General features: G+C 37.1%; 1 protein-coding gene across 4 annotated transcripts in view; it reads left to right on the top strand.

Annotated features, from left to right (window-relative positions):
• Positions 1–19,333, top strand: part of ASH1L (ASH1 like histone lysine methyltransferase) — a 230,349-nt gene that overhangs the window by 183,994 nt on the left and 27,022 nt on the right. For all 4 annotated transcript variants that reach the window (XM_036015489.1, XM_028503256.2, XM_036015487.1 and 1 more), the window contains 5 exons: positions 3,592–3,665; positions 7,277–7,322; positions 7,432–7,540; positions 13,057–13,263; positions 13,382–13,528. In XM_036015489.1, the coding sequence (XP_035871382.1) occupies positions 3,592–3,665; positions 7,277–7,322; positions 7,432–7,540; positions 13,057–13,263; positions 13,382–13,528 (583 nt within the window). The remainder of the gene's footprint in view (positions 1–3,591; positions 3,666–7,276; positions 7,323–7,431; positions 7,541–13,056; positions 13,264–13,381; positions 13,529–19,333) is intronic.

Here is a 19,333-nt window from a genome sequence, read left to right as displayed (position 1 = left end):
ATTGTTTTGGTCACTCTAAGATACTCAGCTATTCCTCAAAAACAACAACCAAACCATCTTCAAATTGGCTTCCCTATAATTGGCATAACAGATTCAACTGTTTGGCTCATGTTGACTGTTTTCCCATTTGTGTTTTTGTCTCCAGTGAATTGTTTTATTCTTGTTATTTTAATTAGTGGATTTCTACATTGTAACTTTTTTTTTAGATTTTATTTTTGGAGAGAGAATGGGAGGGATGGAGGGAGAGAAACATAAATGTGTGGTTACCTGTCGAGTGCTCCCTACTGGTGACTTGGCCTGCAACCCAGGCAGGTGCCCTGGCCAGGAATCAAATGGGCGACCCTTTGGTTCAGAAGCCAGTGCTCAGTCCACTGAGCCCCACCAGCCAGGGCCATTGTTGTTTACTTCTCTAGAGAATTGTAGATATGAAAGTTGGAGGTGATCTCACAAAATAGTGAAATTATCCCATTGTCCTATCATCCTTTCCCCAGACTTGCCTAAATATTTTATAAGTATACTGAGTTCAGCAAATTTCAGATAAGAAATACTCAAGATATCTAAATGGGAATAAATCGATCACTAAAACATGATTTCATAAATATGGCAATTTTATTTTTTTATTTTATTTTATTGATTATGCTATTATAGTTGTCCTAATTTTTTTCTTCCCTTTATCTTCCTCCACTCTGTACCCTCCCATTTTCCAGCATCCCTCCCCTCCTTAATTCATGTCCATGGGTTGTACATACAAGTACTTTGATTTCTCCATTTCCTATACTATTCTTAACCTCCCCGTCTATTTTGTGCCCACCAATTATGCTTCTTAATCTCTGTACCTTTTCCCTCCATTCTCCTCCTCCCTCTCCCTGCTGATAACCCTCCATGTTATCTCCATTTCTCTGATTCTGTTCCTGTTCTAGTTATTTGCTTAGTTTTTATTTTTTAGACTCAGGTTTTGGTAGTTGTGAGTTTAATGTCATTTTACTGTTCATAGTTTTTATCTTTTTCTTAAGTAAGTCCCTTTAACATTTCATATAATAATGGCTTGGTGATGATAAATGCCTTTAGCTTTACCTTGTCTAGGAAGCACTTTATCTGCCCTTCGATTCTAAGTGATAGCTTTGCTGGATATGGTAATCTAGGTTGTAGGTCCTTGCTTTTCATCATCTTGAATACTTCTTTCCAGTCCCTTCTTGCCTGCAAAATTTCTTTTGAGGAATTAGCTGATAGTCTTATGGGAACTCCTTTGTAGAGAATTGTCTGCTTTTCTCTTGCTGTTTTTAAAATTCCCTCTTTATATTTATCCTTTGGCATTTCAATTATGACGTGATTGGTGTGGTCCTCTTTACATCCATCTTGTTTGGGATTCTCTGTACTTCCTGGACTTGCATGTCTTATTTTCTTCACCAAATTAGGAAATTTTTCTTTCATTATTTTTTCATATAGGTTTCCAATTTCTTACTCTTTGTCTTCTCCTTCTGGTACCCCTATGATATGAATGTTGGAACATTTGAAGTTGTCCTAGAGGCTCCTTATGCTATCCTCAATTTTTTGGATTCTGTTTTCTTCTTGCTGTACTGATTGGATGTCTTTTTCTTCCTTATGTTCCAAATCATTGATTTGATTTTTGGCTTAATCTACTCTGCTGTTGATTGCCTGTAAATTATTCTTTATTTCAGCTAACACATCCCTCATTTCTCCCTGGGTCTTTTTTATGTTGTTGAAGTACCCATCGAGTTCCTTGAGCATCCTTATAGCCTGCATCTGATAGATGGCTTATCTCCATTTTGTTTAGTTCTTTTTCTGGAGTTTTGATCAGTTCTTTCATTTGGGCCATATTTCTTTGTCTCCTTTTTTGACAGCCTCCCTGTGTTTGTTTCCATGTATTAGGTAGAGCTGCTTTGACTGTGTCTTGGTAGCGTGGCCTAATGCAGCACATGTCCTGTAGGGTCTAATGGTACAGCCTCCCCTGTCTCCCAATCTATGTACTCAAGGTGCTCCCTCCTTGTGGCCTAAGTACTCTTTCCTCTTGTAGATGCTTCTTGATTGCTGTCAGCATGTTAATGGGAGGGATTTACCCAGCCCAATCAGCTGGTAGGACTGGTTGTGGCCCCTAGCCAGCAACAACCACCTTCCTCCATGACTTGTCTGGATGATTGGGTGGTACTCCAATGGTCTGTAACTGTTTGCTGGGTACACCCACTCTGGGGTTTCCCACATGGTGGAGGCCAGGGTCAGTTTCCACCTGTGTTCATCTTGGGCCCCTTGATGTAAGCTATACAGCAACGTGTAGATGGCTGCTGTTAGTGCTGGGTCTGGGGCCACTCAGCAAGAGATAGGGGGCCTGGGCTCAGCAGTTGCTTGTTGAGTGGATTTGGGAAGGTCTGAAGCCTGTGCCTAGCTCAGCCCCTCATATGGAAAAAGCGTTACCAGGGTGGGAGGATTGCTTGGATGGGCCATAAGTTGCATAGGGTGGACCCTTAGGTAATCATCAGAGCAGGGCTTATGGTGTAAGCCAGGTTGATGGAGATTCAGATGTGGTGCTGTGCCACTGTGGCTCTGTGTCTGGGAAGAAGCTGTTCCCCAGCTCTTGCCTGATGGCCATACATTTCAGCTCCTCCCAGTATGCCATTGGTGCCCTTCAAGTTGCTGCCCTGGTGCTGGAGCCCAGAGGGAGTGAGTCTAAGAAAGTGCATGTGTAGTGCAAGGCCCTTTAAGAAAAGAGGCCTGAGAATCCCACAGTTTCTTCATTCGACCCAACTCCCACTGGTTTTTACAGCCAGAAGTTATGGGGGACTTATCTTCCTGGTACTGGGACCCTGGGCTGGTTGATCTGGCGTAGGGGTGGGATCCCTTGCTCCCAAGATGTACCTCCATTTTCTTTCCACCACATATGGGGTTGGGACCCACTGGTTCCAGGTCTCCGTGTCTCCATCTCCACCCTTCCTTCCCTCCTACCCATCTTGATGAATGTGGCTTCTTTAATTCCTTAGTTATTGGACTTTAATACAGCTCAATTTTCTGATGGTTGTTCTGTGCTTTAGTTGTCATTTTGCTGTGGTAGTGCGAGGGGGCTAGCCATGTTTACCTGTTCTCCATCTTGACCAGAAGTCCTAAAACATAATAATATTTTAATTTTAAAAATGTTAATCATAAATTACTATGTAAATACTATTGAGTTATTTAAATTCAGGGACTCCTATTTTTAAAAACGCTTATTTCCCTTTTTTATAATCAGCCTTAGATTTTCTATAATATTGAAGGAGAGTAGGGGCCAAATGCTCTAATTAATAATTATTATAATCAAACCATTCTTAGTATTTTGTTTGCTTCATAATGTCATGTGTATTTTTGGTAGTAAATTTGCTACATTACTTGTTTTATATAGACAACTGTTAAAGTTAAAATATATCTTTAGTATATACTACATGGTGAAAAAGCAGGTAAAATTAAAAATTAGTACTGGAAAAATCCATAAAATTAAAAGTTAGATTTTTATTTTTCTAGTTAGTACATATTACATCTTGTGGCTTTGGCTATTTGTATGAATGTTGAAATTGATAGTATTTGTTGTTGTTGTTGTTGTTTCAGGAAAGTATCTAAGGCAAAAGAGAATTGACTTCCAGCTTCCCTATGATATCCTTTGGCAGTGGAAACATAATCAGGTACAATGAGCTGATCTTACCAGGTTTCATTCTTACATTGTAAGGCATGGCAAGGAGAGAATGCAAGTCTTTTTCTCTGCCTCCTTGTTATACTCTCGTTTTAGAAAATATAAAGAAGTGTCTCTGTGAAGGCTAGCAACAAAAAAAAGTGAATTTTCATCCATATTTAATATGACCTATTTGCCTTCACTCTTACTTCAAAATAGCAGTGAGTTCATACTTCCCTGGGAAACCTTCTGTTTTACTGTGGACTTTTATTTTGGTAGCATAGATTCTGTTCTCTAAGAATCCTATTTGATACAGGTCTCTGGGGAGTTTAGATGTACTGCCAGCAGCACTAAGAAATTTCAGACTTTATTTTTGTTGGCCCCTTCTCATCAGTTTGGAATTTATTTTTCACATACAAAAGAAATTTTTCTACCAAAGAAAGCAAAATGTTTAACACTTTTCTACTTTTAAAAGATCTTTAAATATGTTGGGAACTAAAAATAAGAATGTGCTATTTTTCTCTCTTGCTTCCCTAATTGAAAAGTTTCCCCTAATAATTTTGTATTAAGCTATAGGGCCCAGGTCCCTGCCGAGAACAACTATTGGAAAATAAAAATAGTCATGCGCACAAGGTGAATAAACTCCTGAGTTTTGCCAAAATTCCACCAAAGTTTACTTTTGGAAAGCCAAAAGCAATGGACATTTCCCTCTGCATTCTGTTCTCTGGTAGCCTTTCTTGAATTCTGAGAGGGTCAAAATGTTAGATATTTGTCTCAGTTTATAACATTGAAGGAGAGACAGTGCTTTGACTATACCCACTGAAAAATGATGGTGGGATTATTCTTATTGATTAATACACTCTAAGACCAAGTTGTTTTGGTTTGTTGGAGGGGGGGGGTTTGGTGCAGTCGTCTGTGATGAAACACTAACCAGCTGCCTGCCTCTACTATAATACATTCTTTTTTTTTCTAATGTATTCTTGATCACAGTATGAGAGCTCCACTTGACTGTCTGTCCTATCCTCTTTATTCACTAAATTAATTGCCTAATTAAAATGTGAAATGTGTTTTCCTACAATACCCCCCCTGAAAATGCCAGGGTACTCTTTTTTTTTTTTCCTGTGTACCTATCCAAATCAGGCAACCAAGCTCTAGGCAAATTTTCCTCTTTATTTATAGAGGCAAATAGAATCTTAATTTATCCAAATGAATAGCTTCAATCTACAGTGTGATTTTCATTTAAGTCTATCCAACAACAAGCTAAAGAAACATGCCATTCAAGATGCATTTTCTTGAGTTCCGGCCAAAATGGAGGCATAGGTGGATGCACCATACCTCCACGCACAACCAAGATAGGGACAACAACAACTTAGGAATAGAATAACATCCAGAAATGACAGAAAATTTATCTGAATGGAAGTCGGACAACCAAGAAGTTGGTTAGACCTGTGCATCCAGACCAGTAGGAGGGGTGGAGACGAGCAGCCAGGCGTGGGCTGCAGTGCAGAGAGCTGTGGGACCAGGCATGTAAGGCATCCAGGGGTGCATAAGGCATCCGGGGCACACAAGACCGCAGCGAGTGGACCCTGAGTGTGCAAGTGGCAGCTGGCAGACCCTGGCCAGACCCAGTGAAGCGGCAATTGCAAAGCAAGGCAGTGCACTCAACCCAGGACCACAGCACTGGGAAATAGAGTCTCGGGACACTGATTGAGGAAACCTGTGGGAGTTGAGGCGCATGGAGAGACCCCCAGCATCACGGGAGGTTCTTGGAGAGTCCCACAGCGTGCACAAGCCCACCCACACGGAAATTGGCACCAGAGGGGGCCAGTTTGCTTGGGGGAAGCAGCAGAGGGGACTGAGGTCCCTAGGAGAATGGAGCAACCGCCACTGTTCCCTCTCAACTCTACCCCCACACACAACGTCACAACCCAGCGACTGGGGTGCCCGGCTCTGGTGAACACCTAAGGCTCTGCCCCTTACTGTAACAGGTACGACCAGACCAAAAAAGAGAGAGAGAGAAAGAGAGAGAGAGATGGCTCAAACAGAAGAACAAATCAAAGCCCCAGAACCCATCCTTTTGAGCGACCAAGAGATAGCTAACCTATCAGATGCACAGTTCAAAACACTGGTGATCAGGATGCTCACAGAATTGGTTGATTTTGGTCACAAATTAGATGAACAAATGCACTCTACAATAAGAGAAATGAAGGAAAATGCACAGGGAACCAATAGTGATGGGAAGGAAACTGGGACTCAAACCAATAGAGTGGACCAGAAAGAAGAAAGACACAACCAAACAGGAAAGAATGGAGAAATAAGAATTCAAAAAAAATGAAGAGAAGCTTAGGAACCTCCAGGACATCTTTAAACGTTCCAACATCTGAATTATAGGGATACCAGAAGAAGAGGAAGAGTCAGAAATTGAAAACTTATTTGAACAAATAATAAAGGAGAACTTCCCCAATCTGGCAAAGGAAATAGACTTCCAGGAAGTCCAGGAAGCTCAGAGAGTCCCAAAGAAGTTGAACCCAAGGAGGAACACACCAAGGCACACCATAATTACATTACCCAAGATTAAAGATAAGGAGAGAATCCTAAAAGCAGCAAGACAAAAGGAGACAGATACCTGCAAAGGAGTTCCCATAAGACTGTCAGCTGATTTCTCAAAAGAGACCTTACAGGCAAGAAGGGGCTGGAAAGAAGTATTCCAAGTCATGAAAGGCAAGGACCCACATCCCAGATTGCTCTACCCAGCAAAGCTTTGATTTAGAATGGAAGGGCAGATAAAGCACTTCTCAGATAAGGTCAAGTTCAAGGAGTTCATCATCACCAAGCCCTTATTTTATGAAATGTTAATGGCACTTATCAAAGAAAAGAAGATTTAAAAAAACATGTATAGTAAAATGACAGCAAACTCACAATTATTGACAACCACACCTAAAACAAAACCAAAGGAAACTAAGCAAACAACTAGAATAGGAACAGAACCACAGAAATGGAGATCACATGGAGGGCTAGCAACAGGGGAGTGGGAGGAGGAGAAAATAGGAAAAGGTACAGAGAGTAAGTAGCATAGATGGTAGGTAGAAATAGACAGGAGCAGGGCACAAATAGTATGGGAAATGTAGAAGCTAAAGAACTTATGACACATGGACATGAACTAAAGAGAGGGAATGTGGGTGGGAAAGGATGTACAAGGTATACAGGGTGGAAGGGAGTGAAGGGGGGAAATGGGACAACTGTAATAGCATAATCAATAAAATATATATAAAAAAAGAAAATGAAGAAGAAAGGGTAAGATATCACACTTTCTACAATTTATTAAAGGCTTGTGTCAGTCGAAATAAGAAAAAAGATGCACTTTCTTTAAACCCTTTTATACTTATATCTCTTTGTTGAACCAACTTCTCTTTTACCCTGATCTAGTAAGTCACCTTTTATTTTGGAGTAAAAAGTGATCATACCAAGGGTTTTCCTCAAATGTTTGTAGCCCAGAAAGTCTTGTAAATATTTCTATATGGGCAGAGCACATGGACAATGTACTGTTGTTTTACTGAGTAATGCTGCTGTCTGGCATTTGAAGTTAAATGCTATATCAGGATTTTTCTTTTTTTCTTTTTCTAGCTGTACAAAAAGCCAGATGTCCCACTATATAAAAAAATCCGTTCAAGTGAGTAATTTGGGAGCTATTTTTTCTGCCTCCATACCATCAGTCTTCCTTAGTGTGGCATTTAAAAAATTACCCTGTATGTTCACAGTGTTCTTTACTGTCTTTCAAGATGTCTACGTTGATGTCAAACCCCTTTCTGGTTATGAGGCTACCACCTGTAACTGTAAGAAACCAGATGATGACACCAGGAAAGGCTGTGTGGATGACTGCCTCAATAGGTACTGTACTAAACTTATTGCTCTAAAAGGATAGGCTTTAAGATCTATAAGGTACTTCAATTAAAAAGACTCTTTGATTTTTCCTCAAGAAGTTACACAAAGATGTATAAAACATAATTGATGGGCTGTTTTAGTTTCCTCAGGCTACTATAAGAAAATATCATAAACTGGGTAGCTTAAAAAACAAATTTATTTCCCACAGTTCAGGAGGGTGTGAAGTCCAAGGTTAAGATGCCAGTAGATTCAGTGTCTGGTGAGGACCCATTTCCTGGTGTATATGTAAAGACTGCCTTCTCCCTACATACTTAAATGGCCTTTCCTCAGTGCATGCTCATGGACAGAGTGCCTTCTTACAGGCGCTCTAATCCATCATGAGATTCCCACCCTCATGACCTTCTATAAACCTGTTTTCCTCCCAAAGGCACTACTTGCAAATACCATCATATTGGAGCAAGGGATTCAATTATGAATTTTGGGGACATATGAAAACTCAGCTCATACATAGGATGAACAGAGTAACAGAAAAAGAATCTTACATACCCAGGTTTAAATCATCGTCTTATTTTGAGGACTGAGAAGAGTTACTTAACCCTTCTAATAAAAATAATAACCTTTTTATCAGGGGGTTGTGAAGATTATATGAGACAATGTTCATAAAATACTAAGCACAGTTATAGAAACCTTTCCAGGTCTCAATATATGGTAGCCATAATGAGAGAGTAAAGCATGATGATGGCAGTAAGAAAGAAGAATGGCATAGTATATTTGGGGGAACGGGAAGGGAGGGTTAATTAACCATCAGTATATAGCAGATACACATGAGAACTGAGACAGTGATATCAATGAGAAATCGTAATGTTATTGTCAAAGATAGAAAGTATGAAATATGACTGGTTTGGAGATAAAATTATGATTTTCATTTTGGACCACTGAGTTTAAAATAACAATGCGATTTCAAAAGGAAATGTATAATAGAGCCAAAAGAGTGAATATAATAGTTTGTTGGGTTTAGTAACATAAGCCAGTTTATAGCAAAAAAAACAACAAAATTCACATCAGTACTTCCTGTTCTAACCCTGGCTGGTATGCCTCAGTGGATTGAGCACATGCTTATAAACAAAAAGGTGGCTGGTTCATTTCCTGGTCAGAGCACTTACCTGGGTTGTGGGCCAGTTCCCCAGTTGGGAACATGCAAGACGCAATCAGTAGTTGCTTCTCTCTCACATCAGTGTTTCTTTACATCTTTCTCCCTCTCTTCCCCTCTCTCTGAAATAAATAATTAAAATCTTTAACAAAAATACTTCCTGTTCTGTGTAGTTTTCCTCAACAAAGGCAACTGCTTTCTTGGTCTCTAGACAACTGTCCTCATGGCTATAGGAATCAGTGCTTCAGTAACTCACTCTTCAACACACCAGTTGGGAAATTTTACCTTATCTACATCACTATAAATTTATATCTTGAATATACATACAGTTTTACATCGTAATAGCTGGTGGTATAGATATCTGTGGTTTTTGCACTTATTTTTTCACATGCAGATACTTTGTACATTTTTATGTATCAGTGTCAGTGTGGTATACAAGTTAATCATTTTTAGGAGCTTCGTTATCTTCCATTAGTTTGATATGCCATAGTTTGCCATTATTCTGTTGTTCATAATTCAAGTTATTTCCAATATTTTCTTACTAAAAATAGCACTACTGTGAAATTTTTCTGTAGAGCCTTCTTTTTAACCCTTAGAGTGCATGCGTTCAGAATAAGAATTACCTGTATGAACTGTATGAACAACATTTATGTAATTCTTATTACATATACTATTTATTATTTTTGGTATCGCCACCAATGTATGTATTAATATACTAATTTCCCCATAGTTCTACCTTATTTAGGTATTGACACCTAACTTGATTTGTTTAATATTTGGAAGTAGTATATGTCCTTAAAGGCTGTTTAAATGTGTGTTTCTTTGTATGATGACATTATTATGTTTTATGTTTGGTTGGTTTTATTGTGTTTTTTTAATGATACTTTATTGTCTGTGAAATTACCATAATGTAGCTGCTGTTTCATTGGTTAGTTCCTGTCTTTCTCAAATACTTCCATCAAGTGGGTGATAGTTTTACATTTTATAGACATAGGAACCTAGAATGTGAATGGTAAATTGCTCCACATTACATAGCACTTAAATGACAGAGACAGAATATGAACCCACTTTTATGTGATTCAAAGAAAGCCATGTTCTTCACACTATACTACACATTGCTTATTGTATGATTCTTTTAATCAGTTAAAAATCAAAATTTATATATTTACCTTTACATAATTTACACTGGTTGTCTTACAGCATTGTTGTTAGTATGTGTGACCTTCCCATTGTGTTACCTTTCTTTAAAAAAAAATACTCCTAAGCAAGATAAAACATTCAAATACAACACTGCCAACTCTGTATCATGAGAATATGATCATTACATAGTCATGCATCTAATGAGTGACGTATAGTGAATGTGATACATGCATAAATACCTAAGAAAAATTAAAATGTTATTCAGTGGATGCTCCCTCACATATTTAATAATAACACATATAAAAATTCAGTTAAATGGAACTGCTAAAAAAGGGCATCTTTGTTTTTCCTGTCTTTGTATTCAAGGCTCTATAAATATTTGGGGGTGTAAAGTTAAAGGAAATGCAGGACCCACTTTGATACCTATGTAAGACTCATTTGTAGAATTGTATTCACTTGCAAGTAAATCAAGGAAAACTTGGTTCAGGACTATCTTTAAAAACAAGTAATAGGTTTTTACAATTACTTCAAATAAATACTTTAAAACTTATCATCCTCTCTTCTAACCAGTTTCCAGGAGTCACCAGTATTGTTTATTAATTTGACAATTCTTCCCTGGTGGATTCTTGTTACTGTAAGACAATCATATCAAACCCATTACTGCTCCAGAACATTCCTCATCTCCTAGAGCAAAGTCTTGTAATGTTCATTTCTGTGTGCTTTTTAACCCTATACCTATTTCCTCACAACATGTACAGAGTCTACTCTCTCAGCTCTTCACAAGGATACATACTGTATAATAAAACTAAACAGTTAGAGAAATATAAAATTACATTCTTTGGTGAGACTTACAGAACCACTTGCACTGATTATTTTCAGAGTCCACAGGCCCTAAACTTAACATCAGGGTCCCTGTCTAATTCCCTAATAGATACTGTCTGTCTGTGCTTCTTTGTTGCGTACAGTTCATTTCCACTTGCTCACCAATAAAAATCTCTAGAAGCCTTTTGCTTCAGAAGAGACCTAGGTCTTCAAATTCTTGGTCCCAAAAAGTAGGCATGATCTACCCTGACTAACCTGGCATGATTCATGGTAGGAATATTCATTTTATTTAAGTAAAAACTCATCACCACTCACAGAGAATGGTCTGACCTCCATAGTTAGTTACTTCAGTCACACTAGTACATTTCCCAATGACTGTTTAACCTTAAATTTCACCACGTGAGGGAAAGAGCTTTCCAGTCTAGATGTATATTCAGAAGGGAAAAATACTCTAGCTTCAAGGACATTATCTGGCCAAAGATAATGATAGTTTATATTGCTAAATCAAACTCTTCACATCACAGTTTTGCCATACCTACTTTCAGGTTTTGGTAAATTTACAGTTTTGTTTTTCAGGCAGAATGTATGGAAACATGCTTTACTTTTTATATAAAGAGTTTATCTTGGTTATTTATCAAAACAAATGGAATGTATTTCAAGTGCCTTCAACTCTAGAAAACACCAATTTTCAGCAACCTCTGAATGATTGTTCTGTGGCAGAAATTTTATATTATTTTTTATACCTTTTATTATCCTTTAATCAATTTTTGAGAGAGAGAGAAACATGGATTTGTTGTTCCACTTGTTTATGCATTCTTTGGTTGATTCTTATATGTGCCCTGACCCGGAATCAAACCCTCAACCTTGGTTATATTGGAATGATGCTATAACCAACTGAGCTACCTGACCAGGACTGTGGCAAAAATTTTTAAAAATTGAAGTCTCTTTTTTTTTCTCTCAACACTGTGTTATATTTATATTTTAGTTCTTTTATCCACCTAAACTGTATTGTTTCATGTTTTATGAAGTATGGTGAAAATGCAGGTATGTGATATTATAAACAGAATTATAATTGAAACCATTGAAAATAAATGAATCTCCTAAAGAAAATCTGATAAAGGGATGTGCTGTGGAAAGTCAACCGGGAAAAAAAAAGGCTTTCTGTATAAATAAAAAGATAGGAGTTGTTATTGAAGGAGAGGTGGGAAATCCATCATCATAAAAAATCAAGAAAACCGACAAAAAGAGGACCTACATTTTCAGGTGGTATGTTCTTGCAGTAGAGAAGTCAGCAAAAGAAAGAATAAAGGTGTTGAATTTGATAGTAAGGCAGTGTCTTTTTCACAAGTTAAGCTGATTGTCTTAAGTTGAAGAATAGTCCAGTGGATATTTTTTCTGCTTACTATTTGCCCTTTAGATAGGATAATATTTTTTTGAAGAATAAATGATTCTGAAAGTACTTTTAAATTTAAAGTGCTAAATTTTTTATGAGATTTGTAAGTTATGATTATAAACATAATATATTTTTTAATAAAGAACTTTTTATAAAAGATTATATAGTTAATTCTTTTTAGAGAGGGGAAGGGAGAAAGAGAGGGAGAGAAACATCAATGTGTGGTTGCCTTTTGCACTCCCCCTACTGGGGGCCTGGTCTGCAACCCACACATGTGCCCTGACTGGAAATCAAACCAGCAACCCTTCGGTTCACAGGCTGGCACTCAGTCCACTGAGCCAAACCAATCAGGGCCATAATATAATATTTTGATTTACCATTATGTTCTTGGTCCTCCTTTGTTCATGCTAAAAATAGCCTTATTGGGATTCCAAACTACAACAACACGAAATGACTTCTATTAAAGATCTAGAAATGTAAAAAGGAAAGCAACGAGAGGACATATGCATAACAACTTTCATCTACTGTGTTCAGAAATTTTTACTTCTTTTAAGATTTTACTTATTTTTAGAAAGAGGGGAAGGGAGGGAGAAGAGAGGAAGAGAAACATCAATGTGTGGCTTATTATAAGTTTTATGTGTATTTTACCATAATTTTTAAAAAATCTAAATGACCATGAGCTACTTGAAAACAAGAGTGCAATGTAATCATCAAATAATTTTCTCTGTGGGTTGCAGTTCATCTATTCTTAGCACAAGGCTAAATAAGATAGTTTTTACCCAGGATGCTAAGTGAACAATTAGCTTAATAATTTACAAGAAGCACTCACTGTTTGCAACTTGACCTGGAAATTTTAATTATTAATTTTTGAAGTTACATATTATTACCTTGTTAACCAATCTAACCTCATTAAACTAATTTTATGTATTCATTTTAAGAATGCTTATAAAACATGAAATGGGTTTATGAAGGCATATATAATGTTTATTGACATATAATTATTACTTTTCTTTCTAGAATGATCTTTGCTGAGTGTTCCCCCAACACTTGTCCCTGTGGTGAGCAGTGCTGTAACCAGAGGATACAGAGGCATGAGTGGGTGCAATGTCTAGAACGATTTCGAGCTGAGGAAAAAGGTTGGGGGATCAGAACTAAAGAACCCCTAAAAGCTGGGCAGTTCATCATTGAATACCTAGGGGAGGTTGTCAGCGAACAGGAGTTCAGGTAAATGATGATACTCAGAAAATGGTAAAGGTACCAGATTAGAATGAAAAATGGAAGGTTTGGAATTTACTTTCAGTTTAATCATTAAGTGGCTTTCAATCATCTTTCTCCTCTTCAGGAACAGGATGATTGAACAGTATCATAATCACAGTGATCACTATTGTCTGAACCTGGATAGTGGGATGGTGATTGACAGTTACCGCATGGGAAATGAGGCTCGATTCATCAACCACAGCTGTGACCCAAACTGTGAAATGCAGAAATGGTAAGGCAGCAGGGGAAGGTGAAACCAAGAATCCCACAGAGCAGAAGGCATTGAGGGCATCCAGAGATTTCTCTTTCCATAATGTCAGTCAGCTTACACATATCAGCTCAGGCAATTCTCTACTATACCAGATCCTCCAAACAGAGTGTAAGCTTCTGCTGTTTCTTCAGTTCATCTTAACTACTCCAAGAAAATTTTATATAAATGTAAATAAATATATATTATATGTGTATATATAATATCTATATATATAATATCTAGTATTTACTGACTAAATATGTATATCTGTGTATAATATTTATGTATAATGTCTAGTATTTATTGACTGCTTACTATGTTCTAGGTACTATGTTACATGGTTCTTCTCATGTCAGTTCATTCAGCATATTTATTACATGCCCACTGGGTTTGTCACCATGAGATATAAACCAAATTAAATAGAAATCACTTGAGAAGGAAAAAATTATATCTAAAAAACAATAAATAGGATAGGAAAGGATTCAGAGAAGATGGTGAAGTAGGAAGCACCAGAAATCTCTCTCCCCTTAGAAAACCATACTAGCAAAATCTGTCTGATATAATGATTTTGGAATTCTGGAGTTGGTTGAAGGCTTGCATCTTCCAAAGGAAAGCTTAGATGGTAAACTGCAGTTTGTTTTAGTCAATTTGAGCTTTTAGAACATAGCAGCTACCCATCCCCCCCCCCCCCCCCCCACAGCCATATGGCAGACAGCTGTATAAGTTGCTGTTCCTAGAACAGCTTGCACATAGCTTGCAGAAGCTTGGGTGGGTAAAAAGGGCACTGTCCTCCAAATATTGGGGATCTGTGTTCTGATTGTTGATTGTTACACTTGATGAAGTGAAAAATAGGTAGGCAGCCATTTTTGCACCTCCCACCATACTGTTCTTGCAAGCCTTCTCCCTCTAGCTGAAGTGATTTCTAGGAGATTTAAAGGACCATTGCCCTCTCTTCCTGCATTCATTTTTTACCTGTCCTGTGTCAGGAGCCAGACATTAAAGACTAGGACATTTAAAAAACAACTACAGGCCCTGGCTGGCATAGCTCAGTAGATTGAGCACAGTCTGTGAACCAAAGCATTGCAGGTTTGATTCCCAGTCAGGGCACTTGCCTGGATTGCAGTCCAGGTACCCAGTGGGGGCCACATGAGAAGCAACCACACATTGATGTTTCTTTCTCTTTCTCCCTCCCTTCCCCTTTCTAAAAATAAATAAATAAAATTTTTTTAAAAAACTGCATATATGGGGGAAAATGCAAAGTGCGTATAACCAAAGAAAGTTTAACAAAAGACATAAAAACATACTGAGTTCATACTTCAGTCTAGCTTGACACAGGAGATAGACTACAACAGTCAAAAAACAATAAAAAAGAACAGCAAACCTGGGTGGGGAAGAAGAATCTCATTCTAGATTTAACCCATTATTATATTAAAAAATTCAGTGTTCAACAAAATCACAAGGAATACAAAGAAACAGAGAAGTATGGCCCATTCAAAGGGAAAAAATATTTTACAGAATCTTTCCCTAAAAAACACTTAATGACAAATATAGTCAAACCTCAGTCCTCAACTGTCTCCCGTCTCAAATAATTCAGTTCTTGACCACGTTGTTCATGGAAAAATGTCTCAGTTGTCAAATAGAACTTTGGTTCTATTTCTAACAACCTTTTCATGCTGGTTCTGGTATGGTTGGTCCCCTGTATGATCTGGTTTTTTAATAAATCACTTCGCAAACAATCTTCTGGAACAAATTGAGTTCTAGAACTGAGGTTCCACTATATATTAGAGAAAGATTTATTTTTTTTTAAGATTTTATTTATTTTTTTAGAGAGGGGGGAAGGGAGAGACAATGAGAGAAACATCAATGTGTGAGAGAAATATTGATCAGGTGCTTCTTGCACACCCCCAGCTGCACCTTGGCTGGCAACCCAGGCATGTACCCTGACCAGAAATTGACCCAGTGACCTTTTGGTTCACAGGCTGGCACTCAGCCCACTAAGCAACATTGGTCGAGGCTAGACAAAAACTTTAAAACAACTGACTTAAAGATGCTCAAAGACCTGAAGGAAAATGTGGAAAAATAAAGTGTAAAAACAATTCATGAACAGAATGAAAATATCAATGAAGAGATAGCCTAAAAAGAAGTTCTGGAGCTGAAAACTACATTAACTAAAATGAAAAATTCACTAGAGGGATTCAATGGCAGATTTGAGTGGGCAGATGAAAGAATTAGTGAACTTGAAGATAAGACAATGGAAATTATCAAGCCTGAGGAACAGAAAGAAATAGATTGAAGAAAAAAGAACAAACCTTCGGTGACCTCTGCAACACCATCAGGCAGACCAATATATGCATCATGGGTAACCCAGAGGAGAACAGAGAGAAAGAAATAGAATATTTAAAGAAGTAATGGTTGAAAACTTCCCAAATTTGATGAAAGACATGAATATAAACATCCAATAAGCTCACCAAACTCCAACCTGAAGTCAATGACTGGCAAATCTTGAAAGCAGAAAGAGACCAGCAAGTTATCACATATAAGAGAGTCTCAATAAGAAAATTTGTAAATTGCTTATCAGAAACTTTGGAGCCTGAAGACAGTGGCTCATTGTATTCACATTGCTAAAAGAAAATCACTGTCAACCAGGATTCCTATTATCTGGCAAAACTCTTCTTCAAAAGAGAGGAAGGCCCTGGCTGATACGGCTCCACTGGTTGGGCATCGTCCCAAAAAGCAATAGGTCCCTGGTTCAATTCCTAGTGAGGACACGTGCCTAAGTTCTGGGTTCAGTGCTTATTGGGGCGTATGAGAGGCAACTGATTGATGTTCTCACATTGATGTTTCTGTCCCTCTCTTTTTCATACCTTTACCTTTAACAAATAAATAAACCTTTTTTAAAAACGAATAGGAAGGACTTAACTTGGGGTGGTGAACATATAATAAAATACAGAGATGATGTATTATAGAATTGTACATCTGAAACCTATGTAATTTTTAACAGGTATCACCCCAATAAAATTCAATTTTAAAAAGAAAGCAAGAGGAAGAAATCAAGATATTCCCAGATAAACAAAAGCTGAGGGAGTTCATGACCACTAGATATGCCCTGCAAGAAATACTCAAGAAAGCCCTGCAAGGTGAAATGATGAAAGGAGAGTAGATAGTAGATTCAAGCAAAGTAGAGGAATAAAGATCCCAATAAAGATAAATGCATAGGCAAATGGTTTGTAAGTGTACTTTTTGATTTGTATGTGATTTAAGAGACTTAACACATTTAAAGAAAAAAAAATAATGAAAAACTTGTATTACAGTAACTTTAGTTTGTAACTACAAATCTTCTTTTCTATATAATTTAGGAGACTAATGTACTTAAAAGAATTATTAGTTTATATTTTTGTGCACACAATATATAAAGTTGCAATGTTATAACATCACCCAAAAAGGAGAAAGATAGAGCTGTAAAGGGACACAGTTTTTATAAGTTAAAATTACAGTGTTAAAATTTTAGGATATTAATTAGTCTTCATGATAACCACAAAGACAGTGGCTATACACATATAGAAAAATACATTAAGAAGAAAGCCAATCCTTTTACTACAAAGAAAAACAAAACAACTGTTATAGAAAACAGGAATGTAGGTGATAAGGGACCAAAAAAATCTATAGGGCATATTGAAAACAAATAGATAAACAACAGAAGTAATTCCCTCACCAGTAATCATTTTAAACATAAATGGCTTAAACTCTCCAACCAAAAGACATTCTTTAATGGAAATCAGCATTGATTTATGATCAGCAAAGTAGGTATAAGGTAATATACTTCAACATAATAAAGGACAAACCCACAGCTGACATTAGTGGTAAAAGATTGAAAGCTTTCCCTTTAAGGTCAGGAAGATAAAGATACCCACTCTTGCCACTTACATTTGACATAGTACTGGAAGTTACAGCCAGAGCAGTTAGGCAAGAAAAAGAAATAAAGGGCATTGAAATTGGAAAGGAAGAAATAAAACTGGTCCTATTTCTGTATGACAGGATATTGTATAGAAAAAACCCTGAAGACCACCAAAAAACAAAACTAATAAACTTAAATCAGTGAAGTTATAGGATTCAAAACCAAAATACAAAAATCATTTGTATTTCTGTACACCAATAATGAATTGTCAGAAAAACTAAGAAAAAATTCTATTTGCAATTGCATCAAAAATAATAAAATGCCTAGGAATAAATCTAACCAAGTTAGTATTACAGGTGTTTCTACAAAACATTAATGTAAGAATTTATAAGAAGCCACAATAAGTGAAAACATATTCTGTGCACACGGGTTGGAAGAATTAGCATTGGTAAAGTGTTCATACTATCCAAAGCAATCTATGTATGCAATGCAATAAAAATCAAAATGTCAATGACAGTTTTCACAGAAATAGAACAAACAGTCCTCAAATCTGTATGGAACCACATAAGACCCCAAATTTTTCAAGGCAGTCTTAAGAAAGAAAAGCAAATCTAGAAACATCACACTTCCTGACTTGAAACTATATTAGAAAGCTAACAATCAAAACAATATAATATTGGCAAAAAAAAACACACATTGATGAACGGAACATAACAGAGAGCCCATAAATGAACCCACACATGTGTGGTTAATTAATTAATGACAAAAGAACCAAGAATATACATTTGGGAAAGAAGAGTCTCTTCAAAAATGGGGAAACTGGACAAGCAAAAGAATACAATATGCCCACTATCTTTCAACATACTCAAAATGAATTAAAGATTTGAACATTACAGCTGAAACCATAAAACCTTTAGAAGAAAACATAAGGTATAAACTCTTTAACTTCAATGCTGCATTGATTTTTGGGATTCACACCAGAAGCAAAGACGACAAAAGCAAAAATGAGCAAGTGGGACTATGCATCAAACAGAGGCTTTGCAGAGTAGGCAACCTACAGAGTAAGAGAAAATCTTTTTGAGTCATATATTTGGTAAGGAGTTAATGTCCAGAATATATAAGAACCCTTTTCATGGTAAAAATACTCAACAGCCCTGGCTGGTGTGGCTCAGTGGACTGAGTGCCGGCCTGTGAGCTAAAGGATCGCTGGGTTGATTCCCAGGCAGGGCACATGCCTGGGTTGTGGGTCAGGTCCCCAGTGTGGGGTGTGCAAAAAGCAATCACACATTGATGTTTCTGCCCCTCTCTCTCTCCTTCCCTTCCCCTCTCTCTAAAAATAAATTAAACCAAGGGGGAGGGTGGGAGCAAGGGAGGGGATGGAGGAGAGTGGTGGGGAGAAAATACAAATGTAATTAAACAACAATAAAATATTTTTTATAAAAAGTAAAACTAAAATATTTAAAAACACACACTCAACAAAATAGAAATAGAAGGGAACTACCTTAATATATATATTTTTTAAAAACTTAAAAACCCACAGCAAACATAATACTCAGTGGTATAAGCTTTGCTTGTAAGATAGTAACAAGACAAGGAAGCCCACTTTCACCACTGCTTTTGGAAGTTGTAGTCTGAGGAATAAGACAACGAAAAGATACAAAAGGCACCCAATTTAGAACGGAAGTAAGAATATCTCTGATTACATATAATAGGAGCTTAAATGGAGAAAATGCTAAAGATTTTGCAAAGAAACTTACAGATCTCATAAATAAGTCAAGCAAAGTAGCAGGACACAAAGTCAATGCACAAAAATCAGTTATATTTCTGTTCCCAACCAATCTGAAAAGGAAATTATGAAAACTATTCCATTTATGTTAGCACCAAAAAGAATG

This window comes from Phyllostomus discolor, chromosome 14, assembly GCF_004126475.2.
Source record: "Phyllostomus discolor isolate MPI-MPIP mPhyDis1 chromosome 14, mPhyDis1.pri.v3, whole genome shotgun sequence".
Lineage (NCBI taxonomy): Eukaryota > Metazoa > Chordata > Mammalia > Chiroptera > Phyllostomidae > Phyllostomus > Phyllostomus discolor.
Note: the sequence above shows the minus strand (reverse complement) of the source record. Positions and strands in the feature narration are given on the sequence as shown.